The sequence below is a fragment of the Canis lupus genome, chromosome 9 (assembly GCF_011100685.1).
Source record: "Canis lupus familiaris isolate Mischka breed German Shepherd chromosome 9, alternate assembly UU_Cfam_GSD_1.0, whole genome shotgun sequence".
Classification (NCBI taxonomy): domain Eukaryota; kingdom Metazoa; phylum Chordata; class Mammalia; order Carnivora; family Canidae; genus Canis; species Canis lupus.
The window spans coordinates 48607326-48633750 of NC_049230.1; the positions used below are offsets into that span (position 1 = coordinate 48607326).

General features: G+C 63.2%; 2 protein-coding genes across 4 annotated transcripts; both read left to right on the forward strand.

Moving 5' to 3' along the window:
- The first annotated feature begins 584 nt into the window (after nt 1–584).
- FUT7 (fucosyltransferase 7) lies at nt 585–1652 on the forward strand. Its single transcript, NM_001005379.1, has one exon. It carries the CDS (start codon nt 585–587, stop codon nt 1650–1652), a length of 1068 nt encoding a protein of 355 aa, NP_001005379.1.
- Nucleotides 1653–3873: 2221 nt separating this feature from the next.
- On the forward strand, nt 3874–23979 carry ABCA2 (ATP binding cassette subfamily A member 2). 3 transcript variants are annotated; one of them, XM_038548692.1, is made up of 49 exons: nt 3874–4018; nt 7871–7964; nt 8259–8261; nt 8963–9074; nt 9154–9317; nt 9622–9749; nt 9933–10043; nt 10360–10578; nt 10917–11284; nt 11381–11540; nt 12279–12407; nt 12508–12675; nt 12753–12849; nt 13159–13332; nt 13408–13510; nt 13589–13703; nt 13886–14076; nt 14276–14426; nt 14499–14703; nt 14818–14982; nt 15078–15258; nt 15358–15570; nt 15653–15849; nt 15948–16130; nt 16350–16534; nt 16625–16745; nt 17057–17296; nt 17379–17585; nt 17855–17957; nt 18058–18377; nt 18469–18682; nt 18777–18882; nt 18983–19094; nt 19178–19238; nt 19318–19492; nt 19670–19785; nt 19866–20013; nt 20138–20261; nt 20386–20518; nt 20639–20756; nt 21143–21321; nt 21396–21537; nt 21603–21737; nt 21832–21935; nt 22018–22110; nt 22219–22321; nt 22391–22528; nt 22603–22809; nt 23197–23979. In XM_038548692.1, the coding sequence occupies exons 1-49, from the start codon at nt 3953–3955 to the stop codon at nt 23230–23232; spliced, it is 7317 nt and encodes a 2438-aa protein (XP_038404620.1). In that variant the 5' UTR covers nt 3874–3952; the 3' UTR covers nt 23233–23979. The 3 variants fall into 3 exon arrangements, with proteins under 3 accessions (XP_038404620.1, XP_038404622.1, XP_038404621.1); XM_038548694.1 differs by having other exon boundaries at nt 11067–11284; XM_038548693.1 differs by lacking the exon at nt 8259–8261.
- The last annotated feature ends 2446 nt before the right edge of the window (nt 23980–26425 follow it).

A 26425-nucleotide genomic window follows, 5' to 3' on the forward strand; every position in this document is an offset into this window, starting at 1 on the left:
GGTATGAGCTTCTGGGGGCCGTGGCCGAGCAAGCCTTGAGCAGGGGAAGTGGGTGACACCACCTCGGGAGGGCAGCTCTGGCCTGGGGCTCTGTGCCGCCTGCCAGGGAAGTGTGCCCTGGGGGGTGGGCAAGGACTGGGTCCTTACATCCAGGGTATCCTTCTGGGGAGGGGGCCACCTCCACCTAGGGTGGCCTCACCTCATTCTGCCCCTGCCCAGCAGGTCATCCCCAGGCCCCTTCAGAGGCCAGCGGGGGGAGGGGGCATGATATTGGGCTCCAGATGGTGCCCCAGCAACTGGAGGCCTGGGGTGGGAGGTGGAGTGAGGATGGTGGTGGATGCCAAAGTTCACCTCCAGGGCGGGGGCAGGGGCGGGGCAGCAGCAGGAAGATACCCTGGTTTCTCTCATCTTAGGCAGATGAAAGGACAGGGCCTCTAGGCTGGGCTGCGCATGAGGGTGCAGCTGTGATTGCAGGGCACCTCTGCCTAGTGGCTGCTGTGATTGGAGATCCCCGGGTGACTGATTCTGGGTGCTGCAGATGAACAGTGCCGGTGAGTGTCTGGTCCCCAGGGAGGTGTGGGAGGATGGGGCCCTGGGGCAAGCCTGGGAAGACAGCATCTCCTGTGTCCCATGTAGGGTACAGCCTCTCCCGGAGGCTCCGGGCTGTGGGGGTCCTGGCCGGAGCCGCCCTGCTTTCTGCCATATGGCTCCTTTGGCTGCTTGGGTCACCCCCCACCGGAGGCCCTGCGCCCCCGCACACGCTCATCATCCTCATCTGGCACTGGCCCTTCAGCGACCGGCCCCCAGAGCTTCCCAGCAACACCTGCATCAGCTTTGGGGTGGCCCACTGCCATCTGAGCACCAACCACAGCTTGCTGGCCAGCGCAGATGCTGTGGTTTTCCACCACCGAGAGCTGCAGACCCAGCAGGCTCGTCTGCCTCTGGCCAAGCGCCCACGTGGACAGCCCTGGGTGTGGGTCTCCATGGAGTCGCCCAGCCACACCCACGGCCTTGGTCGCCTCGGTGGGATCTTTAATTGGGTGCTAAGCTACCGGCGTGACTCGGATATCTTCGTGCCCTATGGCCAGCTGGAGCCTCACCAGGGGCCTGCGCCGCCACTGCCGGCCAAGAAGAGGGTGGCAGCCTGGGTGGTGAGCAACTTCCAGGAGCGGCAGCGGCGTGTCCAGGTGTACCGGCAGCTGGCGCCTCACCTGCAGGTGGATGTGTTCGGCCGCGCCAACAGGCAGCCCTTGTGCGCTAACTGCCTGCTGCCCACCGTGGCCCAGTACCTCTTCTACCTATCTTTCGAGAACTCACAGCACCAAGACTACATCACTGAGAAGTTCTGGCGCAACGCGCTGGCAGCCGGCACGGTCCCTGTCGTGCTGGGGCCCCCGAGGGCCACGTACGAGGCCTTTGCACCAGCTGACGCCTTTGTTCATGTGGACGACTTCAGCACAGCCCAAGAACTGGCCTCCTTCCTGGCTAACATGAACGAGAGCCACTATCGGCGCTATTTCGCCTGGCGAGACCGGCTCCGTGTGCGGCTGTTTGGGGACTGGCGGGAACGCTTCTGCGCCATCTGCACCCACTACCCCCACCTCCCCCGAGGCCAGGTCTACCAGGACCTCCAGGGCTGGTTCCAAGCCTGAGCTCTGGCCAGAGGGGGAGGCAGAGGAGGGTGGCGGGCGCTGGTGGTGTGGGTGGAAGGCTGGGTGTTGAAATCAAACCACCAGGCATCCGGCCCCCACAGGCAACCATCAGGTTAATACAGAGGCTGGGGTTGGAGGCCGGAAAGCAAGGGTAAGGGAGGAGTGGGCTGGTCTGGGCAGGCTGCCGGGAGAAGGAGGCTGCTGGGCAGGCATTTGGAGGGGAAGGTGAGGGCGGGAGTTAGTGGGGATGCTTGTTGCTAGTTGATCAAAGACACAGGCTCCCCAGGACCTCTCAGGATCCCCCTCCCCACCTTGATAAAACCCCGGGTGGAACAACTCTTCCCAGACTTGGGCTGGGAAAGGGCAGAGGCCAGGCCCTGGGGCTGGGGGCATGCCCTCTGGGGGGGACTTGCTCTGTCACTGAGGTCCCTTGGCTGGGGACGGGCAGGCACAGTGCCGGAGCCCCTGTGTGCCGACCTGTGCAAGGCCCTGGGGACACCGTGACAAGCAAGCCAGGATGCTGGCCTTCTTGCACCCTGCAGTCCACTCTGGAAGGGGCAGCGATCAATAAAGAACGAGAGGACAAAATAATGTGTGCAGAGTGTTGGCCTATCTGCCCTCCCCCTGCCACCTCACCCTCCTATAACACAGACTGCCCTGTTCTCCTCAAGGCCTCTGGGCCGCGTGCTCCAGAGACCCTCTCCCATACCGCTTGGCCCGTGCTCCTAGCTCCCTTCAACCCCTGCTAAGTCAATGGCATGACAGTCGAGGGCCTTCCCTGACGCCCAAAAGGCCAAGGTGGGTACAGAGTAGGGGGTACCAAGGCCTGAAACCTGGCTGGGGTCTCAAAGGTGCAGCTTGCTGGAGGCCCTGGGATTTCATTTTCAGGCTGCAGGGGTGTCTGGGGTGTGACAGGATCTGATTTGTGATGTAGGGTTCTCTCTGCCCACATGGGCAGCCAGGGGAGCCCCCCCCCCCCCCCCCCCGCCAGGGGAGGCAGGCTGCCTGTTGGGGGAGGAGAGGAGAAGCTGGTGCTACAGGCGGGGGCCCCAATGGACTGAGCCCCTGGGGCAGAGGTCAGGATTTGTCCCTACCCCGGTGGGGGTGGGCTGCACCAGAAGGCAGGAAGCTGCCCCCTCCCTTGACAGTGGCTTGTGGGAAAGGCTTGCCAGTGATTTCCTGCCTGTGACCTAGCTGCACATGCTGACCCTCTGCCCTGCAACACTGGGAAGGAGGAGCTGGGAAGGGGCAGGCAGCTGCAATCCCCCAAAACCTGCCATCCAGCATAGGGACCAGTCTATGTGCACCCCAGACACCGGACATCCCGTGGGCACGTGGGGAGACTGAGATTGGGGCAAAGCCATCAGAGCCACCCACAAGGGTCCCCTGCCGTCTGCTGTCCTCTGCTGGCCACCCTGGGAAGCTGCAGCCTGGTCCTCCAGAATTCACTGCCCACAGACTCCCATCTGCAGGGGCCAGAGCTGGTGGGATCTGGGGAGAAGAGTGAGCTCCCACCCCAGGGGGCACCCTGTTTCCTCAAGCACTCTGTCCACTCCACCTGCAGGGATCAGCTGTCCTGGGCTTGAGCCCCACCAGGCCTGTCCTGCCACTCGGTCACCAAGTGGCTCACTCAGGACGCACCCAGGAAAGTCTCACAACGGTGGGACAGTCCCCTGCAGCCCCCTCACAAGCGCCCATCCCCTCCCTTAAGACGCGGGGGGCCAGGATTCTGATTCTTGAAGACTTGAGGACAGACATTGCCCGCCCTGCACAGGTGGGATCCCCGGGTCCCCACGTGTGGGCGGCTACACTTTTCCAGCCAGGCAGTAACCCTGGGGCCCCGGAGCCCTGGCTCTGACGTCCACTGCTGCGTGGGCGGGTGGAGGTGCTGCACCCCCTCGGCTTCCCCTCCGGGCGCCTCTGCGTGAGGATTCCACGGGGGAGAGGGGCTGCTGCACGCCGGCCCGGGGCCCCCGAGCGCCCTAGAGGGCGTAAGTCCGGGGTTTAGAGGGAAGCTGTGCGCAAGTCACTTCGACGCCGGGAGCGATGGAGGGGTGGAGCTGCAGGAATCGCCTGGCAACGCGGCGGGGTCTCCGGATGCGGCGCGGCGCCTTTAAGCGGGGGCCGGGGCGAGTGGCTGTCACCGCGGCCGCCGGGGCGGAGCCAGCGCCGAGCCGGTCCCGGACGCTCGAGACCCCGCCCCGCGCGGGCGATGCCGAGCGGCGCGGCGGGCGGCGGGGCCGGTGGGGCGCGCAGAGGAGCGGGCCGCGGCGCGAAGGCGGCGGGAGAGCGGCCCCGCCATGGGCTTCCTGCACCAGCTGCAGCTGCTGCTCTGGAAGAACGTGACGCTGAAGCGCCGGAGCCCGGTGAGCGACCCGCGCGCCTCCCGGCCTGCCCCCCACCCCACCCCGAGGTCGCGCGCACTGGGGCCAGCGGCGCGCTTTCCGCGCGCACGTGTGGCCGGGCCGGGCGCGCGCAGACCCCGGGCGGGCGCGGGACCCCGCCCGCCCTTGCCTGCTGCAGCCTCTGGTCTCCGGGGACGCGCTCGGCCCGCCGGCCGCGGCCCGCGCCAGCTGACATTCGCGGTGCTCGGCTGAGTCACGGGATGGGTGCCCCGCGCCGCGCCCGCTTTGGGGCCAGCCGCACGAGTAGGGGGGCCGAGCGGCCCCAGGACCCTGGGGTCGCGGGAGGCCCTGGTTCCGGAGACGAACAGAGGGCTGATATGGTGGACTCTTCCTAACTATGAAAGTCCTTGGTTTCTGTGCTCAGCCCCCCTGGAGTCCCTGCAGGGACCCTGCCTCTTCCTCCCTGCACCACCCTTCTGCCCTTGGGCAGACACTCCTCTTCCTCCTCCTCCTCCTCCTCCTCCTCCTCCTTATCCTTCTCCTCCTCCTCATCCTCATCCTTCTCCTCCTCCTCCTCATCCTTCTCCTCCTCCTCCTCATCATCCTTCTCCTCCTCCTCCTCATCCTTCTCCTCCTCCTCCTCATCCTTCTCCTCCTCCTCCTCCTCCTCCTCCTCCTCCTCCTCTTTCTCCTTCTCCTCCTCCTCCTCCTCCTTCTCCTTCTCCTCCTCCTCCTCCTCCTCCTCCTTCTCCTCCTCCTCCTCCTCCTCCTTCTCCTCCTCCTCCTCCTCCTTCTCCTCCTCCTCCTCCCCCTTCCCGCAAGTCCGCTGGCCCTTGCTCCTGCTCTCTCACCAAGGAGAATGTCCTTGCTGGGCCAGCATGGGTTAGGCTGCATCCCTGTACCCTTTTGTCCTTTGGGGCAGTCCTTCCTGAGGCTGACCTCCCCAACCCCAGCCTCCTCTGGGAGTCAGGTCCTGCTGTTTGGAGCTGTGAGTACCAAGCACCCCAGCTCTCTGCCCTGTGCCTGGGGCAGCCGGGGGCCTGAGGGTGCGGGCCACAGCAGCTGTCAGGGACAGAAGCCAGCCTGGGTCGGTATGGATGTCATCACGCTGGCCCTTGCCACGCTTGCTCTGGGAAGGGCAGGGGCATCTCCTGTTGTTCTGATGTCCTGACAGCAGCACATAGACCATCGAGAGGCCTGGACAGCTGGGGTTTCTGAATGGGCCCTGGGAATTTTCCACAACGAGGCCCCAAGCAGGCTGGGGTCCAGATCTGGGGCCTGAGGACAAAGCATCCTCTGGCCCACCTGGGGCCTGAGAGGCTCCTTTGCCACCTGGCTCTGAGTCCCCTTGGGCTGATGAGCTCTTGCCAGGGTCTCTCCTTGAGAAGGGCTTTGAAGTGCATAATGAGAAGCCCAGGACTGCAAACAGGGCAGGGTGGACGTCATTACTGTGGCCTGGCAGGAGTCCCCCAGGCACCTGAGCCTGGTGGGGAACCAGGGTTGAGTACACTCCCTGCCCACGTGCCTGGGTCTGGCTGGCACTGGGTCCCATGGATCAGGCCTGTGGCCTCTGGTGCAGCTCCCCCTGGTTCTGATTTCAGGTTACCGGGGACACCAGGGCAGAGCTCAGAGGAGGAAAGGGGATTGGAATGTGGGCACCATTAGTATTAGTCCCAGGGTTCTTGGCAGTAAGAGCCCCCAGGGGCTGGGAGCAGAGGCTGGGATGATGGCCCCTAAATCCCCTGGGGATCTCAAGGCTCAGAGAAGGAGCAGTGGCCTGTGGGGCACCTGGCAAACAGGTGGGAGCTGTCTACTGCCAGACACCCGGGAGCAGCCCCCACCTGCTAGGTTGGTCTTCCCTAGAATCTCCTTGGGCCCATGTATGCAGCAGCAGTACCAGGAACTGGGTAGGCTGTATGGAGGTCCTTGGCCCAAGACCCCAGCAAATCCAAAATTCTTCCTTCACGGGGGCTAAGGCCTTGCTGGGCTTGTCCCTGGGGCTGGGGCTAGGGCTGGCCAGATGCCTGGCACACTCCTGCTGGCCCCCCCACTTTCCCAGCAGGGTCTTGGGCTTCAGAGTTAGACCTGTGGGCTTAGCCAAGAGACATTTTGCCCTGCAGGCTGTGCACTTCTCTGGGGGTCAGAGTGCGCCTCCTGAAAGCTTGGTTTGGAGAGTAGGAACCAAAGACCTCTGTATCTGTCTTTCTTCATCTCTGAGTGTCGCCTGTCCCCTCTGAGCTGGGCAGAGGTCGGCCCTGGGGCTGCTGTGGCCTCATCGCTGGGTTGAGAGGCTCTTTCGTGTTCAGTTCTCCTCTTTTCTCCCCTTGACATAGCAGGAGGTGGCTCAGGCTTGGAGTGGGCCCTCAGGCCCTGGGACACCATGGGGGCGCTGGGCTACCCCTGAGGAACCAGGGTTTGACCACCCTGCAGGCCGCCATGGGGTGTCCAGGTGGGGCTCCCAGGTAGGGCCGAACCTGTGCTGCCTGCCTGTAACCAGATGCCCCTCTGGCCGCCTGCCTGCCCGCCCGCCCGCCCGCCAAGCAGGCTTCCCTCCTCCCAGCAGCTCCTGCGCCTGCCGTTGCTATAGCAATGAGGAGGTAGCCCTGGCCTGTTGCTGCAGTTACACGGTGGAGGTGCCTGCCCAGTGGCAGGGCGGGTGTGGGTGGGGCTGGTACCATGGCTATGACCCTGGCCACCTGCACCGCCACTTGCATGCAGCCACTCTTGCTCTAGGTACATGTGTGTGGCATAGGTGCTTGTCCCCAGCCCTGTGGGTGTCCATGGTGCCTCCTTGGCTAGCCCTAGGCTGGCTGGATCCTGGCTCAGGGGGGGGTGATGGTGGAGGCTGGCACAGACTGGGGCAGGCGTAGGGTGCAGACACACAGTGGGGTGTTCCACACCACAGAGCACTATTGTCAAAGCACGGTAAACAACAGCGGCTGTTTCACCCTAGGGGGCCGGGAGCTCGGGTGCTGGGCCAGATGGAATGCCACTGGGGTGGGGACTCTGGAGTCTGTTTTGGGGTCGGGGGTGAGGGTGAAGGAAACTTGGTCCTCAGAGAAGACCTGGTCGGGGGGTGGGGGCGGGGGGGCTATCCACCTTCCTTCCCCGGACTAGGACAGGTGGCCATATCACAAACTGTAGCAAGTCCTCCCGTTTTCCAGAGGCCTGGGGCTCTGTTGCTTCTGGTCTTCCTTTGCTACTCAGAGCACGTTCCACCAGGGCTCACCTTGCTGCCCCGCTGGGGTGGCAGGAGCAGTCCTGGGAAGACTGAACAGAGTCCTGTGGGGGGGGGGGGGGCTGCCAAGCCCAACTGAGCCACACGGGGTGAGGGAGCAGGCCCAGAGCAGGACAGGGCACCCCTGTGTCAGGGACTCAGGGCCGTCAGACCTCTAAGCAGGTTTTCCCAGAGGCTCAGGGCCCTGGGCTAGAGCCATGCCTCCCCTTATCCAGGCCTTGTCTCCCTGGGTTCTTTAGGAGGGTGTAACGGTGCCGTCACAATGAGGAGGGCTGACCCTGGGGCAGTATGGGAGCTGTAGATAGTCCCCCAGCCCACCTCCAGATCCTAGCCAGGAGAAGGTGTGGAAGGAGAAGCTGAGCTGGGCAGATGCACAGGTCATAGTAGACCACAAGCTGGCTGGTTTGTCCCAGCTGGCAAATCAGACCTTGGCTGGGGGGTGGGAGCACTGATGTGCTTGGGCCAGACGGCATCATGCTCTCGCGCATCAGAAAGGCCCTTGAAGAAAGGGGAGGCAAACTCTGTTGGGGGGCGGTATGTGGGGCTGGACAGGGCCGGACGTCTGTGGAGGGGAGAACCGGGCTCTGTCCTGTCCAGCCTGCGGCAGGCAGCCTTACTCAGCCCGCCCTTTCCAGTGGGTCTTGGCCTTTGAGATCTTCATTCCTCTGGTCCTCTTCTTCATTCTGCTGGGGCTTCGGCAGAAGAAACCGACCATCTCTGTGAAGGAAGGTGGGTGTCCTCAGGGCTGGTCTTGGGGCACAGCTGGGTGGGCAGTGGGGGACAGGCGGCCCTCACCGTGTCACACGTGCATTCCCTGGGTGCACATGCCTGCACGTGTGTCCCAGCTGCCATGCTGCCCCCATGGGGCCCGTGAGCCTGCTCCCCTGAGTAGTCCCTGGCCGCGCCACCCAGCTGGGCTTGAAGACAGGGCTGGCCATGGTGGCCGTCCCTCACTGTCCTCCTCTGTTCTGTTTTGCCCCTCCCCTGCATGGTCTCTTGTCCTCCTCCTGGGCCTGCATGCAGTCTGTAAGTGAGCAGCCCTCCTGGTGCGGCCTAAGCACGCCCTGCCCCTGCTTACATTAACCCAAGTGCATTAACCCTAGTGCCGCAGCCTCTCCTGGCCTGGCTACATCCTCCAGAACCCCCTGCCCACTGTCAGGAATAGCTGGTGCACAGGGATGAGGGGTGGTGGGTCCTGAAGGGTGCCTGGACCCTGGTGGCTCCCACGTCAAGCTTCTGGGGGGCATCTGTCTCTCTGTGGGGTCGCCTGGCTCTGCCCTGTGGGGCAAGGTCACCTGGCTGCTTGCCCCTCGGACCCCTGTGCACTTCTGCATTCACTTTGCTAACCACCTGGCCAGAGAGGTCAGAGGTCACTGCCCACTGGGGGCCCCTCATGCTCCCCTGGGCTCTGTAGGCAGTGCCACACTTGAATCCATGGGGAAAGCATCAGGCATCTTGGCCTGGGCTGGCTGAGGGATGAGGGACACCTTGGGAGTTGTGTGGAAGAGATGGAGAGACACTCTCTGACCTCTGACCTGCTGGGGTCATTTGCACCCAAATGCCTGGCCCTCTGCCCTTATCTGCTGCCTGAAGCTGCTTTTCCTCCCTGACTTTCTCTCACTTTCTCTATTTGGACTTCGTCTCCCTCCCCTTTCTTGACTCCTCTCCCTGTCCCCTCCTGTCCACACTCCTCGGGCCCTCTCACCTGCCCTGACCACCCCCTGCAGCCTTCTACACAGCAGCACCTCTCACCTCTGCTGGCATCCTGCCCGTCATGCAGTCTCTGTGTCCTGATGGCCAGAGAGACGAGTTTGGCTTCCTGCAGTACGCCAACTCCACGTGAGTGCCCCTGCCCCCTGCCACCCCCACCCCCACCCTGGGCCGCAGGGGCCATGGGTGACCTCTGGTGGTGGTACAGGGTCACTCAGCTGCTGGAGCGCCTCAACCGCGTGGTGGAGGAGGGCAACCTGTTCGACCCGGCACGACCCAGCCTGGGCTCGGAGCTCGAGGCCCTGCGCCAGCACCTGGAGGCCCTCCGCTTGGGCCCTGACACCTGGGAGAGCCGCTTGGACAGACCTACAGGTGCGCCCGGGCAGTCTGGGCAGGGCCTCTGTGGGGAGGAGGGGCTTGAGACCCAAGGTCTGGTGTCACCTGGGTTCAAACCCCAGCTTGGTCACTCCTGCCCGCGGACCTGTGTCTGGGCCTCAGTCTGAACCGTTGCTCCGAGTTCCTGGGGCGAACGTGCTCCATGCTCAGGCCGACCTAGCAGAGCTGCCTGCACCTGTGCCTGAGCCTGTGCCTGGTGCGGGCAGCTTGGCTCTGTGCCTGTTCGGGCTGCCTTGACCCGGGCCTGACTGGCCCTTAGTGCATCCTTCTGCCTGTCCAGCGTCCTCCTTCTCTCTGGGCTCGGTGGCCAGGGATCCACGGGAGCTCTGTCGCTTCCTGATGCAGAACCTGTCACTACCTAACAACACGGCCCAGGCTCTCCTGGCTGCCCAGGTGGATTTGCCCGAGGTGAGGTGGGACGAGCGCCAGCAGTGGGCACGTGTCCCCTCTCGGGGCAGCTCCTAGCCCTGGGCAGTCGGTCCCCTGCTTGTGGGAATGGAGAGCAATGATGAGGGATGTGGGGCTCTGAGGCGACACTGGGGCCAAGCTCTGGAACCTCCTGGCCTGAGCCATGCCCCCTTTATGCCCCAGGTCTATCACCTGCTCTTTGGCCCTTCACCTGCCCTAGAAGTGGGGTCGGGCCTCCCCAGGGGTCAGGATCCCTGGCGCCGCCTGGGTAGCAATCCCCTATTCCGGATGGAGGTGAGAGAATCTGTTAGTGGGATGGGAGCATGCCGCCTGCCTCTGGTGGGTGTTTCTGCCTCGGTGGGTGAAGAAAGAGGTCCCTGTGAGAATTCTGAACTTTTCCTGGGGGTGAGGGGGGTCCCTGGGAGTCTGTGGCTGGCAGCATGGGGAAGGGGAAGGCAGGACAGTGATGTGCTCCCCGCCCCATCACAGCCCCTAGGTTGTCTTGGACCTGGCACAGTTCGGGGGAGACCTGTGGCCTCTGTGGGCTAAGGCCTTGGTCTCCTCTTGGTTGAGGTGATCTCTCAGCTGTTCCCCTGCACCCCTCCCCCAGGAGCTGCTGTTGGCCCCTGCCCTCCTGGAGCAACTCACATGTACACGGGGCTCTAGGGAGCTAGGCCGCATCCTCACGGTGTCCCAGGGTCAGCAGACAGCACTGCAGGGCTACCGGGATGCTGTCTGCAGTGGGCGGGCCACAGCCCGTGCCCAGCGCTTCTCTGGGCTGGCTGCTGAGCTCCAGAACCAGCTGGATGTGGCCAAGATTGCCCAGCAGGTGAGCGCCTGCCTGCCCACTGGCCCACGGGTCCACCGCCTGGGCTGGAGGAGATGCTGGGGTTCCTTGGGCCCAGGGCTGTGAGTGGGGTATGCTTGTGGTGGATGTCCCACATACTCCCAGTAGAGCCATGCCCCACATCCTCCTCCTAGACTATTTCCCAGCCCCAGTCAGTGTGCCCCTGCCCCCAGGATGCAGACTCTTCCTCAGCCTCTCTCATCCCAGCCTGCATCCTGCCTCCTCTACCCTTGACCTCAAATACCCACCTTCAGATCCGTCCCTGGGCCCTGCTCCCTCTCCTGGGTCTGCATTTCCCCACATGGCCCATTTCCCCTCAGCTGGGCCTGGACACCCCCAACGGCTCAGTTCCCCAGCAGCAGCCAGCATCACCACAGCGGCTGCAGGCACTGCTGGAGGATCTGCTGGATGCCCAGAAAGTTCTGCAGGATGTGGACATCCTCTCAGCTCTGGCCCTGCTGCTGCCCCAGGGCGCCTGCGCTCGCCGTGCTCCAGGGCCCCCGGCCAGCAGCCCTGGAAGGACAGCCAATGGCACTGCGGCTGCGGTGGGCACGAGCTCCAACTCCACAGTGGAGGAGGGTGCCCCATCCGCCGCGGCTCCAGCCCCCTCCGATGCACTGCAGGGACAGTGCTCCGCCTTTGTGCAGCTCTGGGCTGGCCTGCAGCCCATCCTGTGTGGCAACAACCGGTAGGTGGGCACGGGGAAAGGGGACAGGGACAGATAGGAGCAGGACCTGACCCCCACCCCCAACCTGGCACCCCTAATGCCCCGGCCCCACCCTAGCACCATCGAGCCCGAGGCACTGCGGCAGGGCAACATGAGCTCCCTGGGCTTCACAAGCAAGGAGCAGCGGAACTTGGGCCTTCTTGTGCACCTCATGACCAGCAATCCCAAGATCCTGTACGCACCAGCGGGCTCCGAGGCCGACCGCGTCATCCTCAAGGTTCGCAAGTCTCGCTGGTTGGGGTTCGAGCTGCATGTGCTTCCTGGGGCAGAAGCTGACGGATCTGGGTAGAGGGGCTGTGCAGGCCAGAGACCCCCATGCAGAGGAGGGTCAGTAGAACTGGCACGGAGGAGGCTGTAGCCCAGGCACGGGAGCCCTGACTTGGTTTGGGGGGGTGGGAGGATTGATGGGGGCGTTGGAGATGCAGGGGCCCCTGGCAAGGTTCAGGGTCCTGGCCTGGCTGGGGAGGTGCAAGGCTGGCCCTGCTGGTTTGGACAGAGACCCTCCAGAGCAGCCCCCGATGGGCGAGATCTGGGTGGGGCAGCTGGGTGGCATGGGAGCGTCCCGCTGAGGGCAGAATGTCTGTGGCCATTCCAGGGAGAAGTCCTGTCAGGGGAAGTAGAAGCCAGGGCTGGAAATGGCCCAGGAAGGAGAGTCTGTGGAGGGGGCTCTGTGGAGGATCCATCCTCCATCTGTGGAGGATGTGTGGGGGCAGTGAAGGCACAGCGGGTGACATTAGGGAGCCTGGGCAGAGCCAGTTGTATGGGGTAGTGGCAGGAAGGTAGGGAGGGGAGGGTTTTGAGTGTCCAGGTGGAAGTGTGCCTGAGCAAGGTTGGTTGTTGGCGAGGACTGTCTGGGCCATGGGCGGTGGCGGGTGGGGGACAAAGGACTGGACCACCCCCTTGCTGGCGGGGTTTTTTCTGTGAGCCCTGTGACCCATGCCCTCACCCTCTGCAGGCCAACGAGACCTTTGCCTTTGTAGGCAACGTGACCCACTATGCGCAAGTGTGGCTCAACATCTCTGCAGAGATCCGCAGCTTCCTGGAGCAGGGCAAGCTGCAGCAGCACCTGCGCTGGCTACAGCAGGTGCGGGGGTGGGGGTGGGATGGGGGGTGGGGGGTAGTAGGAGGGGGGCGGGGGAGTGCTGCATCCTGGGCTGCCCTCTGAGCTGGCCCTCCACCCCCAGTATGTGGCAGAGCTGCGGCTGCACCCCGAAGCCCTGAACCTATCCCTAGAGGAACTGCCGCCCGCCCTGCGCCAGGACAACTTCTCTCTGCCCAACGGCTCGGCACTCCTGCAGCAGCTGGACACGATTGACAACGCGGCCTGTGGCTGGATCCAGTTCATGTCCAAGGTGGGTACACAGGCCCCCGGGCTGGCGTGAAGGGGCTGGTGCTCAGGGCCAGCTCCCGACAACACCTCTCCCCCCAGGTGAGTGTGGACATCTTCAAGGGTTTTCCCGACGAGGAGAGCATCGTCAACTATACCCTCAACCAGGCCTACCAGGACAATGTCACCGTGTTTGCCAGTGAGCTGGTCCCCCGAGCCCTGCTCTGCTGACCCCCCAGCCTCCCGTCTCTCTACTGCTGCCCTCCAGGACCCCTTTATCTGCTCCTGTGCGCCCTCACCTTTAGCACCCTCACCCCACCCTGGCTTTTCCTCCCCTGCAGCCCCGCCCCTCAAGCCCCAGCACTGCCCAGTCCCTGGTCGCGCCCCCTCCCTCACACCCCTCCCTCCCTCGTGGCCCTCCCCCACAGCCAGCCCCCCACTCTGCCCCCCACCTGCCCCTCATCCTGTCCCCAGGCGGCCCCTCCACCCACCCTCATCCTGTCCCCAGGTGTGATCTTCCAGACCCGCAAGGATGGCTCCCTGCCACCCCACGTGCACTACAAGATCCGCCAGAACTCCAGCTTCACGGAGAAAACCAATGAGATCCGCCGGGCCTACTGGCGCCCAGGGCCCAACACCGGCGGCCGCTTCTACTTCTTGTATGGCTTCGTCTGGATCCAGGGTGAGGGCCGCCCCTGGGGCTGCGGGGATAGGCCTGGCCACCCCCAACCCCGCGGCTGACCCCTCCTGCCTGTAGACATGATGGAGCGAGCCATCATCAACACCTTCGTGGGCCACGATGTGGTGGAGCCTGGGAACTACGTGCAGATGTTTCCCTACCCCTGCTACACGCGAGACGAGTGAGTGTGTGTTTCCCGGGGCCTGGGGGCTGGGGCTCAGGCCAAGCCCCTCCCCTCACGCCCCTGCCTGGACCTCAGCTTCCTGTTTGTCATCGAGCACATGATGCCGCTCTGCATGGTGATTTCCTGGGTCTACTCCGTGGCCATGACTATCCAGCACATTGTAGCAGAGAAGGAACACCGGCTGAAGGAGGTGGGGGGACAGGGGTGGGGGGGGCACAGAGGTGGCGGGGGAGGAATGAGGGTGGGGGGCAGCCTGTGGACACCTCTCCCTCCCTGGGCCTGGCCGGCAGGGCAGAGGCAGGTCACCCTTTCCTGGTGCCCTGCCCCAAGCACAAGGCCTCCTGCCCCAGCCCGATGCCCACCTGCCCACAGGTGATGAAGACGATGGGCCTGAACAACGCAGTGCACTGGGTGGCCTGGTTCATCACTGGCTTTGTGCAGCTCTCCATCTCTGTGACAGCACTCACGGCCATCCTCAAGTATGGCCAGGTGCTCATGCACAGCCACGTGCTCATCATCTGGCTCTTCCTGGCCGTCTATGCCGTGGCCACCATCATGTTTTGGTGAGCATGTGTGGCTGGCGGCAGGCTGGGAGGGGGCCTTGCTTGGGTCCTGGCCGAGTAGCCCTTGCATTGACCCCAAAAACACAGAAGCACCCATCCTGGAGCTGCTCTGGACCCCAGCAGGGACACGCCAGGAGGGCTTTGGGCTCTGTACCAAGGGTCAGGTATGGCTGACGGCCAGTGGCCGCACCTACCCTAGCTTCCTGGTGTCTGTGCTGTACTCCAAGGCCAAGCTGGCCTCCGCCTGCGGCGGCATCATCTACTTCCTGAGCTACGTGCCCTACATGTATGTGGCGATCCGTGAGGAGGTGGCCCACGACAAGATCACTGCCTTTGAGAAGTGCATTGCGGTGAGGGTCAGGGGTGGCTGGGGTGAGGGTGGGATCCAGCCCCCTTCCCCACTGACACCATTGTCCCCTCAGTCCCTGATGTCCACAACAGCCTTCGGCCTGGGCTCCAAGTACTTTGCCCTGTACGAGGTGGCAGGTGTGGGCATCCAGTGGCACACGTTCAGCCAGTCACCTGTGGAAGGTGATGACTTCAACCTGCTCCTGGCGGTCACTATGCTGATGATAGATGCAGCCGTCTATGGCGTGCTCACGTGGTACATAGAGGCTGTGCACCCAGGTACCAGCTAACTCTTGGCGGGGGGATATGGCTCCCTAGTGGAAGGCACATGGATTGGCATGGACAGCAACCCCAGGCCCTGGGTCAGCCTCCCTTCTGCTCTCCAACCCTTAGGCATGTATGGGCTACCCCGGCCCTGGTACTTCCCACTGCAGAAGTCCTACTGGCTGGGCAGTGGGCGTACGGAGGCCTGGGAGTGGAGCTGGCCATGGGCTCGTGCCCCCCGTCTCAGCGTCATGGAGGAAGACCAGGCCTGTGCTATGGAGAGCCGGCGCTTGGGTGAGGCGGGTGCCAGGGCAGTGGCTGGGGTGATCACTAGGTTTTGGGGTTGGGGGCCCCAGGGCAGCCTTAGCTGACCTGCTGCCCTGGTGCAGAGGAGATGCGGGGAATGGAGGAGGAACCCACTCACCTGCCACTGGTAGTCTGCGTGGACAAGCTCACCAAGGTCTACAAGAACGACAAGAAGTTGGCTTTAAACAGGCTGAGCCTGAACCTATATGAGAACCAGGTGGTGTCATTCCTGGGACACAATGGGGCTGGCAAGACCACTACCATGTGAGTGTCAGGCCAGAGTCTGCTCTGTCACCACGTGGGCGGCAGGGTGGGCTCCTTCTAGGAGGTAGGGGTTGTGACCTTGCCAGCCCACCCACTCAGGTCCATCCTCACTGGCTTGTTCCCGCCAACCTCGGGGTCGGCCACCATCTACGGACACGACATCCGCACGGAGATGGACGAGATCCGCAAGAATCTGGGCATGTGTCCACAGCACAACGTGCTCTTTGACCGGCTCACGGTGGAGGAGCACCTCTGGTTCTACTCACGGCTCAAGAGCATGGCCCAGGAGGAGATCCGCAAAGAGATGGACAAGTGGGTGGGGGCGGGGGTGCGGCGGGGCTGGGGTTGGGTGCTCCCACTGTCGGGGGGCCCACATGCCCCGTCCCGCCCTCAGGATGATTGAAGACCTAGAGCTCTCCAACAAGCGGCACTCACTGGTGCAGACGCTGTCAGGTGGCATGAAGCGCAAGCTCTCTGTGGCCATCGCCTTCGTGGGCGGCTCCCGTGCCATCATCCTGGATGAGCCCACTGCTGGTGTGGACCCTTATGCACGCCGAGCCATCTGGGACCTCATCCTGAAGTATAAGCCGGGTGAGCGGGCCGTGGGGCACCGGGAGGGGATGGGTGGCCCCTGCCTGCCCTGCCCCGTCCCAGCCCTGTGCCCTGACCCCAATCCTGGCCTCCCCCAGGTCGCACCATCTTGCTGTCCACCCACCACATGGACGAGGCTGACCTGCTCGGGGATCGTATTGCCATCATCTCCCATGGGAAGCTCAAGTGCTGTGGTTCCCCGCTCTTCCTCAAGGGCGCCTATGGGGATGGCTACCGTCTCACTCTGGTCAAGCGGCCTGCTGAGCCTGGGGACCCCCAAGGTCTGTGTAGAGGCTGCCTGGGCCAGCCTGAGGCCCTCCTACCCCAGGACCCCTTTTCCAAGGCCAGTGAGTTTGATGGGGGGGCCTGCTGCTGCCCCAGTAAGCCTGGCATGCCTGGTGGGGCCTGGGGTTCCCTCTTTTCAGGCCCCCTCATGACCTGGCTGGGATCCCCCTCCACCAGCCCGAGTGCAGCTCTTCTGTGCTCCCCTCCCTTCCTAGAGCCAGGGCTGCCAGCAAGCCCCCCAGGTCGTACCCAGCTGAGCAGCTGCTCAGAGCCCCAGGTCTCCCAGTTCATCCGCAAGCACGTGGCCTCCTGCCTGCTGGTGTCTGATACGAGCACAGAGCTCTCCTACATTTTGCCGAGCGAGGCTGCCAAGAAGGGGGCTTTTGAGCGTCTCTTCCAGGTGAGGGGTGTAGGGTGGAGTGGGCTTGGGTGGGGTGTGTTCCTGCTGGGGGCCCGCACTGTGGTGGGGTCACGCACAGCTCTTTCACAGCATCTGGAGCAGAGTCTGGACACACTGCACTTGAGCAGCTTCGGGCTGATGGACACCACGCTGGAGGAGGTTTTTCTCAAGGTGTCGGAGGAGGACCAGTCTCTGGAGAACAGTGAGGCGGGTGAGAGGTCCCAGAGCTGCTCATGAGTCCCACAGCACCCCTCTCCATGGCACCCCTCCCAGCCAGGACCTGGACTGGGGCCGGGGCTGCTCACTCTACCCCCTTCTCTGGGGACCAAGGACTTCTGGGTGGGACAGGGTGTCCCGACTCCCCGAGGACAACTCTGGGGCTGGGCAGGGAGGTGGCCATGGGACTTGGGGCTCCCCAGAGGTGGAGGCTGAGGGCCTTGGGTGGGTGGGTAGGTGGGCATGGGGACTCAGGATCCCAGGCAGGCCTCAGTCCCACTTCTCCCCTCCCCGGGCCCTCCACAGATGTGAAGGAGTCCAGGAAGGATGCCCTACCAGGGGCGGAGGGCCCGGCATCACCGGGGGAGGCGCCTGCTGGCGGCCTGGCCCGGTGCACAGAGCTGGCACAGTCACAGGTGTCGCTGCAGTCCACATCCTCCGTGGGCTCTGCACGCGGTGACGAGGGAGCCACCTACGCAGATGTCTATGGCGACTACCGGCCCCTCTTTGACAACCTGCAGGACCCCGACAACGTCAGCCTGCAAGGTGGGGGGCGGCCAGGCGGGGCTGGGTGGGGTCCCCGTGGGGTGGCCCCAGGCTGCCTGCTCAGCCCCCACTCCCTGTGCAGAAGCTGAGGCGGAGGCCCTCACGAGGGTTGGCCAGGGCAGCCGCAAACTGGAGGGCTGGTGGTTGAAGATGCGCCAGTTCCACGGGCTCTTGGTGAAACGCTTCCACTGCGCCCGCCGCAACTCAAAGGCGCTCTCCTCCCAGATCCTGCTCCCTGCCTTCTTCGTCTGCGTGGCCATGACCGTGGCCCTCTCCGTCCCTGAGATTGGTACGGCCACTGGGCCAGGCAGAGGGACATCAGGAGGCTGGTGGCCATGCCAGTGGGACTGTGGTGCCTCCCCCACCACACCCGCTCTGGGCCTGGGCACTCCATCTGAGACTGGCAGGCACTCTTCGGGGATGGTGTGCAACCCCAGCACCCTGGGGACCCACACCTCAGGCTTGGACCCTGAGTCTTAGGAATGGGGGGGTAGGACCTAGGCCTGAGGTTGCTGCTAGGTAAGCGGCACCAGGTCAGGCCTCCGTGCGCCCCACCAGGTGACCTGCCCCCACTGGTCCTGTCACCTTCACAATACCACAACTATACCCAGCCCCGTGGCAACTTCATCCCCTATGCCAATGAGGAGCGCCAGGAGTACCGGTGAGGCCGCTGACAGGGGCAGCCTTGGGGACGGGGGGCTGGGCAGGGAGAGCAGAGACTGGTGGGCATCTCCCCACTGACACACTGCGGCCACCCCCAGGTTGCGACTGTCGCCTGATGCCAGCCCCCAGCAGCTCGTAAGCACATTCCGGCTGCCATCGGGTGTGGGCGCCACCTGTGTGCTCAAGTCTCCAGCCAATGGCTCACTGGGGCCCATGCTGAACTTGAGCAGTGGCGAGTCCCGCCTGTTGGCTGCCAGGTTCTTTGACAGCATGTGCCTGGAGTCCTTCACACAGGGGCTGCCTTTGTCCAACTTCGTGCCACCCCCGCCCTCGCCTGCTCCGTCTGACTCCCCAGTGTCTCCAGAGGATGACCCACTGCAGGCCTGGAATACTTCTCTGCCCCCCACCTCTGGGCCAGGTAGGGTTCCCCCAGGCTTCCGGGGTTGTGGGGGGGGTGGCGGGCAGGGCATGGCCTGGGCCTGAGCTGGCGGTACCTGCTGTGCCTGCAGACAACTGGACGTCGGCACCCTCCTTGCCGCACCTGGTGCGGGAGCCCATTCGCTGCACCTGCTCTGCGCAGGGCACTGGCTTCTCCTGCCCAGGGGGTGTGGGCGGGCGCCCACCCCAAATGCGGGTGGTCACCGGTGACATCCTGACTGACATCACGGGCCACAACGTCTCTGAGTACTTGCTCTTCACCTCTGACCGCTTCCGGCTGCACCGGTGAGCTGGGTGGGGGTTGCATGCTAGCTGTGGGTGAGGGGGCAGTCTGTCCCCTGTGTGCTTGGAATCACTGCCCCTTGACCTACCTGCCCAGGTATGGGGCCATCACCTTTGGCAATATCCAGAAGTCCATCCCAGTGTCATTTGGTGCCCGGGCCCCAGTCATGGTGCGGAAGATCGCGGTACGCAGGGCAGCCCAGGTAAGCCGTGGCCCCAGGCCTCGCGGCTTCCAGCTCTGGCCCAGGGGTGCAGGTGGGGACAGGAACCCACAGGGCTCTCACAGACTCCGCGTCTCTCCAGGTTTTCTACAACAACAAGGGTTACCACAGCATGCCCACCTACCTCAACAGTCTCAACAATGCCATCCTGCGCGCCAACCTGCCCAAGAGCAAGGGCAACCCGGCAGCCTATGGTGCGCCTTAGTGGGGTGGGTGGGGTGGGGCCAGGCACGGGGGCGGCAGCAGGTCCCTGAGGCTGCCTTCCCCTGTGCTGTAGGCATCACTGTCACCAACCACCCCATGAACAAGACGAGTGCCAGTCTCTCCCTGGATTACCTGTGTGTATGGGGACCGGGGGGCCAGGGTGTTGCTGTGGGGTGGGTGCCAGGCAAGGGCTGATGTCTGCCCTGCCCCCAGGCTGCAGGGCACAGACGTGGTCATTGCCATCTTCATCATCGTGGCCATGTCCTTCGTGCCAGCCAGCTTCGTGGTCTTCCTGGTAGCTGAGAAGTCCACCAAGGCCAAGCACCTGCAGTTTGTCAGCGGCTGTAACCCTGTCATCTACTGGCTCGCCAACTACGTGTGGGACATGGTGTGCTCTTCCTTGCATGGCTGAGGGGGGGGTTCCTTTTACCCCTGGACCCCTGCCATCCCATTGCCTGTCCCCTGCCAGGCCCCCCAGCCCTGCCCCACCCCGAGCCCTCACTCCTGCCCTGGGGCCCCTCACCCCTGCTCCTGGGCCCCTCACCTGCCACCCCTGCTCTGGTAGCTTAACTATCTGGTCCCAGCCACCTGCTGTGTCATCATCCTGTTTGTGTTTGACCTGCCGGCCTACACTTCACCCACCAACTTCCCTGCCGTGCTCTCTCTCTTCCTGCTCTATGGGTAAGGGGGAGCAGGCAGCGGGTGGGGGCTTGGGCTGGGGGCAGGCCACCTGCTGACTGCCCCTACCCGCCTACCTGCAGGTGGTCTATCACCCCCATCATGTACCCGGCCTCCTTCTGGTTTGAGGTCCCCAGCTCTGCGTATGTGTTTCTCATTGTCATCAACCTCTTCATCGGCATCACAGCCACAGTGGCCACCTTCCTGCTGCAGCTCTTTGAGCATGACAAGGTGGGGCCACGGGGCAACGGGGCATGGCGAGCAGCAGGGCAGTGGGCCATGGTGGGCAGTGGGGCATGGTGGGCAGTGGGGCAGCAGGGCCAGGCTGTGCCAGTGACTACCTGCAACCCTCCAGGACTTGAAGGTCGTCAATAGTTACCTGAAAAGCTGCTTCCTCATCTTCCCCAACTACAACCTGGGCCACGGGCTCATGGAGATGGCTTACAACGAGTACATCAATGAGTACTACGCCAAGATTGGTGAGCGGGGGTTGGGGGTCCCGGAGTGGGTCACACCTGGCTGGGAAATGGAGGATTCTGGCATCAGGGACAGATGGGGGCTCCCGAGGCGCCAGGCACAGGCCCTGAGCCGGCTGCCCCACAGGCCAGTTTGACAAGATGAAGTCCCCGTTCGAGTGGGACATTGTCACCAGGGGGCTAGTGGCCATGACGGTCGAAGGCTTCGTGGGCTTCTTCCTCACCATCATGTGCCAGTACAACTTCCTGCGGCAGCCACAGTGAGTGGGGAGTGCCGGGAGATGTGGGGCCAGTGGTCAAGCTGGGCACTGCCCGCCATCCTGCTATGGCCAGAGCGTGTTGGGGAGGCTGGGTGATGGCCCTGCCCACCTTGTCCCCAGGCGGATGCCAGTTTCTACCAAGCCTGTGGAGGATGATGTGGATGTGGCCAGTGAGCGGCAGCGAGTGCTGCGGGGGGATGCTGACAACGACATGGTCAAGATCGAGAACCTGACCAAGGTGGGCCCTGGGCTTGTGAGAGAGGGGCCAGGTTGGGGCGAGCCCAGGAGGGGGCAGGGCCAGCGGGGGTGTGTTTCCTGTGGGGAGGAACCTGGGGGGGGTGCTTCTAGATGGATTGGGGTCTAGGTGGGGGGCGGGTTTCCCAGTGGGGGCAGGGCAGTGGGAAGCTTCTGGGGGTGGGGCCAGCGGGAGCGTGTTTTCCGGTGTGGGCGGGGTAGTGAGGCGTGTTTCTGGGGGTGGGGCCAGTGGGGGCGTTTCTTCAGGGGGCGGGGCCAGGTAGGGGTGTGGCTGGAGGGCCGGCCAGCCTGACTTGCCGCCCTGCTTATCCTGGCGGGCCACCCCCTTCCTTCCCCTCCTCCCCTCTCCCCTCCCCTCCCCTCCACCAGGTGTACAAGTCCCGGAAGATCGGCCGCATCCTGGCGGTGGACCGCCTGTGCCTGGGCGTGCGACCCGGCGAGTGCTTTGGCCTCCTGGGTGTGAACGGCGCGGGCAAGACCAGCACCTTCAAGATGCTGACGGGTGACGAGAGCACAACTGGGGGCGAGGCCTTCGTCAACGGGCACAGGTGCAGGCGGGCGGCGGGCGCCCGGGCGGGTGGGGCTGCTGTGGCTGCGGGTGCTGATGTCATGGTGTCCCCAGTGTGCTCAAGGAGCTGCTCCAGGTGCAGCAGAGTCTGGGGTACTGCCCGCAGTTCGATGCCCTGTTCGACGAGCTCACAGCCCGGGAGCACCTGCAGCTGTACACGCGGCTCCGCGGCATCCCCTGGAAGGACGAGGCCCGGGTAGGCAGCGCCCCGGCAGGGGCAGGGCAGAGGAGGGGTGGGCCTTGATGTCCCTTCCCCCCCAGGTGGTCAACTGGGCACTGGAGAAGCTGGAGCTGAGCAAGTACGCGGACAAGCCTGCGGGCACCTACAGTGGAGGCAACAAGAGGAAGCTGTCCACAGCCATTGCCCTCATCGGCTACCCGGCCTTCATCTTCCTGGTGAGCCAGTGTAGGGGGGCAGTGGGTGCTGCACCTCTTGGGGGAGGGGGGAGGGGCAGTGGGCTGCAGTGACTGAGCCTGACACCCCCCCCAGGACGAGCCCACCACAGGCATGGACCCCAAGGCCCGGCGCTTCCTCTGGAATCTCATTCTCGACCTCATCAAGACGGGGCGCTCCGTGGTGCTGACGTCACACAGGTGTGTCCCTGCCCTCCCTCCCCACCACTGCTCTGCACACAGTGCCCCCCCACCCCATGCCAGCCTGTGTCTCTGTCTGCAGCATGGAGGAGTGTGAGGCGCTGTGCACTCGGCTGGCCATCATGGTGAACGGGCGCCTGCGTTGTCTGGGCAGCATCCAGCACCTGAAGAACCGGTAAGCCGAGGGGGCCAGTGTGGGGTGGCAGGCCGTGGGGGCCCATGGCAGGTGGGGGACGGACTGCCCTGGTGCCTGGGGACATGGGGCCACAGGCCTATTCTGCAGGTTTGGAGACGGCTACATGATCACGGTGAGGACCAAGAGTAGCCAGAATGTGAAGGATGTGGTGCGGTTCTTCAACCGGAACTTTCCAGAGGCCGTGCTCAAGGTGGGTGGGGCCCCAGTGACAGGGCTTGGGGGGTCCGCTGAGCGGCCTCTGACCTCTGTGCCCCCCCAGGAGCGTCACCACACGAAGGTGCAGTACCAGCTCCAGTCGGAGCATATCTCGCTGGCTCAGGTGTTCAGCAAGATGGAGCAGGTGGTAGGCGTGCTGGGCATCGAAGACTACTCGGTCAGCCAGACCACCCTGGACAACGTGAGTGCCCCAGGTCAGGGGCGGGGAGACAGCCTAGGCAGGCCCCTGCTCACTCACCTGCTGCTGCCCACCAGGTGTTTGTGAACTTTGCCAAGAAGCAGAGCGACAACCTGGAGCAGCAGGAGACAGAGCCGCCCTCAGCCCTGCGGTCCCCCCTGGGCCGCCTGCTCAGCCTCTTCCGGCCCCGGCCTGCCCCCACAGAGTTAAGGGCACTTGTGGCCGATGAGCCTGAGGACCTGGACACAGAAGACGAGGGTCTCATTAGCTTCGAGGAGGAGCGGGTGAGCCGGGTCTGCAGGGCCCGACTGGCCAGAGGGCTCAGGTTCTGCATGAGGGGAGGTGGGGGGGGGGAGCGGCTCTGCACATTCTTGCTGTCCTAAGCTCAAGGAGACAGAGGGGTCCCTCTGATACTAGCACTAGGGTAGACACAGGGGCCCTGGGCACAGACAGACACAGACCCCACGGCATGCTAGAAACTGTGGGATTTCAGACACGGGCGGGGTGGAGGTGGGGGGAGCCGGAAACACTGCAGCCACCAGACTTGGCAGGCAGAGGCCACCAGAGGCCTCATCAAGGAGGGAGAACTCAAGGGGGGCAGAGGCGGGGTACCCATCCTAGACCCGGGAGACACCTTCTCAAGCCCGGCTGGCCTGCCATCTGCCCACCAGGCCCAGCTCTCCTTCAACACGGACACGCTCTGCTGACCATCAGGCGCTGGCTCAAGGACATGCAGTGGGGACAGAAGTCAGGCAGTGGCCAAAGCCCCACCCTGTGCCCCCAGTGCCCACCCACGAGGCCCTGGAGTGGGAGGTCCAGGACCAAGGGCTTCACACTCCCTCCAGCCCTTCACCTGGCCTCAGCTGTGCCTGAGACCACCGCACTGCCCTCCCCTGATTGTGCCAAAGGTTGGCCTGGCCCTGGGCTGCGCACACCCTCACCCTGCTCTGCCTTAAAGCCTGGGGGTCTGACCAGCCCCTCGCCTCTGCCCCTGTCCAGCTCTGCACTCCACCCCTAGGGCCCCTGGGGTGACACAGGCCATTGGGCACCCTTAGACCCTCTGCTGGCCAGGCTTGACCTCCTCAATGGGCTCTTCTCTGACATCCGGTACCGATGGCCGGTCTGGGGCTGAGGGAGGCTGGGGCAGGTCTTGTCCCCAGGACGTTATTTATTTTGCTTTGGGAAAAGGCTTCCTCATCTTGCTCTCACGCAGGGAGGCCCCCACCTGAGGGAAGCCATGGACGTGGACCAGGGAGGGGCAGTCTCAAGGTGGTGGGCTGGGTGGCAGGAATGGAGAAGCTGGCCCCACCGGCCACACAAGGGGCCAGATCCCCCCCCCCGCCCAGCTCCCTTGCTGTCCCACCCAGCTTGGCCCCCCCCATACCCGCTCCCCCGGGAGCCAGACCTGTACATAGCGCACAGATGTTTGTTTTAAATAAATGAACACAAAAGCCCGTGGAAGCTTGCCTGTGTGGAGTGGGGTGCTGGGGTGAAGATGGGCCCACTGATGCCGAGGTTCGGTCCCCTCCCTACAGGCACAGATATGGGGCCTGGAGCCCTGAGCCAGGGTGAACCTGGAGGAGAGTGGGGGGTTCATCCCTGTGTGCAGCTGTTGGTGCAGATGGGGAGACTGAGGAAATGGCTGTCCCTCATTCCCCTCCCCTGCCCACCCACAGAGCCCAGACTCCCTGCCTGGAGGCGGGTCCAGAGTGGGTTTCTCTGTGTCACTGAGGCCTTCCCCGCAGGCCTGCACACTGAGCCACCTCCCCGACCCCTGGGCCCAGGGCGCACCGAGGGTCCATGGGCAGTGTGTGCTGGGCTGTTTCCATCTTATCCAGGATAGGCAGGGGGCTTGCAGGAGGAGGCGACCTCTAGGCTGAGACCCAAGTCCAGGAGGGAGTGTGTACAAACCTTGGGGCCTTGTAGAGGCTCCCAGGAGCTGAGAGGGGGCTGCTCAGTAGCAATGGGACCTGGAGACAGGCCACAAGGGGGCGTCCCAGAGCCAGTGCCCCTAGAGCTTGGCCATGGTCAGTCTCCCACCAGAGCCCCCCTCAAGGGGACTATGGGACACAGGAGACCCCCCAGGAGGAAGGAGGGTCATGTGAAATCTTGTTTCTCAAAACTCTTATCCCCCTGGGGCGGGGGTTGCAAAATGGAATTTTTTATTCTTTTATTTTTATTTTTAATTTATTCATGAGACACACACACAGAGAAAGAGAGAGAGAGAGAGGCAAAGACACAGGCAGAGGGAGAAGCAGGCCCCATGCAGGGAGCCTGATGCATTACTCCATCCCAGGACTCCAGGATCATGCCCTGGGCCGAAGGCAGGCACTCAACCACTGAGCCACCCAGGGATCCCCTCTTTCTTTTAAAGATTTATTTATTTATTGGGACAGGGGGTGGGTGTGCTGAGCACAGAGCCCAGTGTGGGGCTTGGTTCCCCCAACCCTGAGATCGTGACGTGAGCAAAACCCAGAGCCGGTGCTTAACAGACTGAGCCACGCACGTGCCCCAAAATGTTTTTCTAACTATTTCATCCTTTCTGCATTTATTAGCTGGCATTTTTTTTCAAATACCTTCAGTTTTAGAACTAGATCACTGTGGATTCATGAGTTTTTAAAAAATCAAAATATTGGGGATCCCTGGATGGCTCAGTGGTTTAGCGCCGCCTTCAGCGCAGTGCGTGATCCTGGAGTCCCGGGATCGAGTCCCACGACGGGCTCCCTGCATGGAGCCTGCTTCTCCCTCTGTCTGTCTCTGCCTCTCTTTGTGTCTCTCGTGAATAAATAAAATCTTTAAAAAAAAAAAATCAAAATATTGTCATTTGCTGCTGTCATCTGATTTTTTTTTTTTTTTTTGTCGTGGGCAAATACATGTAATATTTACCATTTTAACCCCTTGAAAGGGTACGATTCTTTTTTTTTTTTTAAGATTTTATTTATTTATTCATGAGAGACACAGAGAGACAGAGACACAAAGCAGAGGGAGAAGTAGGCTCTATGCTGGAAGCCCGACGTGGGACTTGATCCCGGGACTCCAAGATGATGCTCTGGGCCGAAGACGGCGCTACACCGCTGGGCCACCCGGGCTGCCCAAAAGCGTATGATTCTGTCACCATCTTTTTTACACTCTAAATACTCAGGATTCGGCCAGTGGAAGTCCTCCGTGGTGGCTCTGGTGTCCCTTCGGCTCGTCCAGGACACTGTTTTGGAGACTCCCTCTCCGTTAGAATTCCCAAGCCTGCTTTGTACTCCCCACCCAGCATCTGGCCGGGCCGTCTTCTCGGAGCCTGGTTCCGGCGGGCACACTGGTATTCGGACTCCCCTCTGGCCTCGGGACAGGCTCATGGCTCCGTGGCTCTCAGCGACAGGGGCCAGCAAACACCCGTGCACATTCCCGCCACGAGGCCCCTCACCACCCCCCAGGAGTCCGGTCTCCTTGCAGAGCAGGTCATTAGAACATGGCCGGAAAGGGCCCGCAGCCCGGGGTCAGGGAAGGAGTGACGAACAATGCATGATGCTGGGCCCTGCAACTCCTGGGATGGCGGCCGGATCCCCCACCCCCACCCCGAGCCTCCAGGAAGGAAGAGAAGGGCCTGAGAGGAGGACAGCAGGCCCACAGCCCCCCAAGGCTGCTCTGTGGACGCAGGGGGTGGCAGCAGGGAAGATTGTGGGGGCCCCCACAGGCCTCAGTCAGTTAAGGTTGGTGTCTGAGTTTCTGGTCCTGTTTATTTTTATTTTATTTTTATTTTTTTTTCTGGTCCTGTTTAAAGACATCGACGACCAAATCATGATAGGAAGTTGAGACATGTCTGAGGACACCCTCGTGGCTTTCCTCAGGTTAGGGGCTCAGCCTTGGACAGACGCACACTGATGCGGTGTTGCTAGGGTGGCCATGCAT

What these genes read in the sequence shown, in the direction of transcription:
- FUT7 (NM_001005379.1), top strand. Translation starts at nt 585, where the DNA reads ATGGGGCCCTGGGGCAAGCCTGGGAAGACAGCATCTCCTGTGTCCCAT.
- ABCA2 (XM_038548692.1), top strand. Translation starts at nt 3,953, where the DNA reads ATGGGCTTCCTGCACCAGCTGCAGCTGCTGCTCTGGAAGAACGTGACG. An exon ending in GCTGGCAAGACCACTACCAT is followed by an intron (nt 15,259 to 15,357) that starts GTGAGTGTCAGG and finishes CCACCCACTCAG; the next exon opens with GTCCATCCTCACTGGCTTGT. An exon ending in TGAGCCTGGGGACCCCCAAG is followed by an intron (nt 16,131 to 16,349) that starts GTCTGTGTAGAG and finishes CTCCCTTCCTAG; the next exon opens with AGCCAGGGCTGCCAGCAAGC.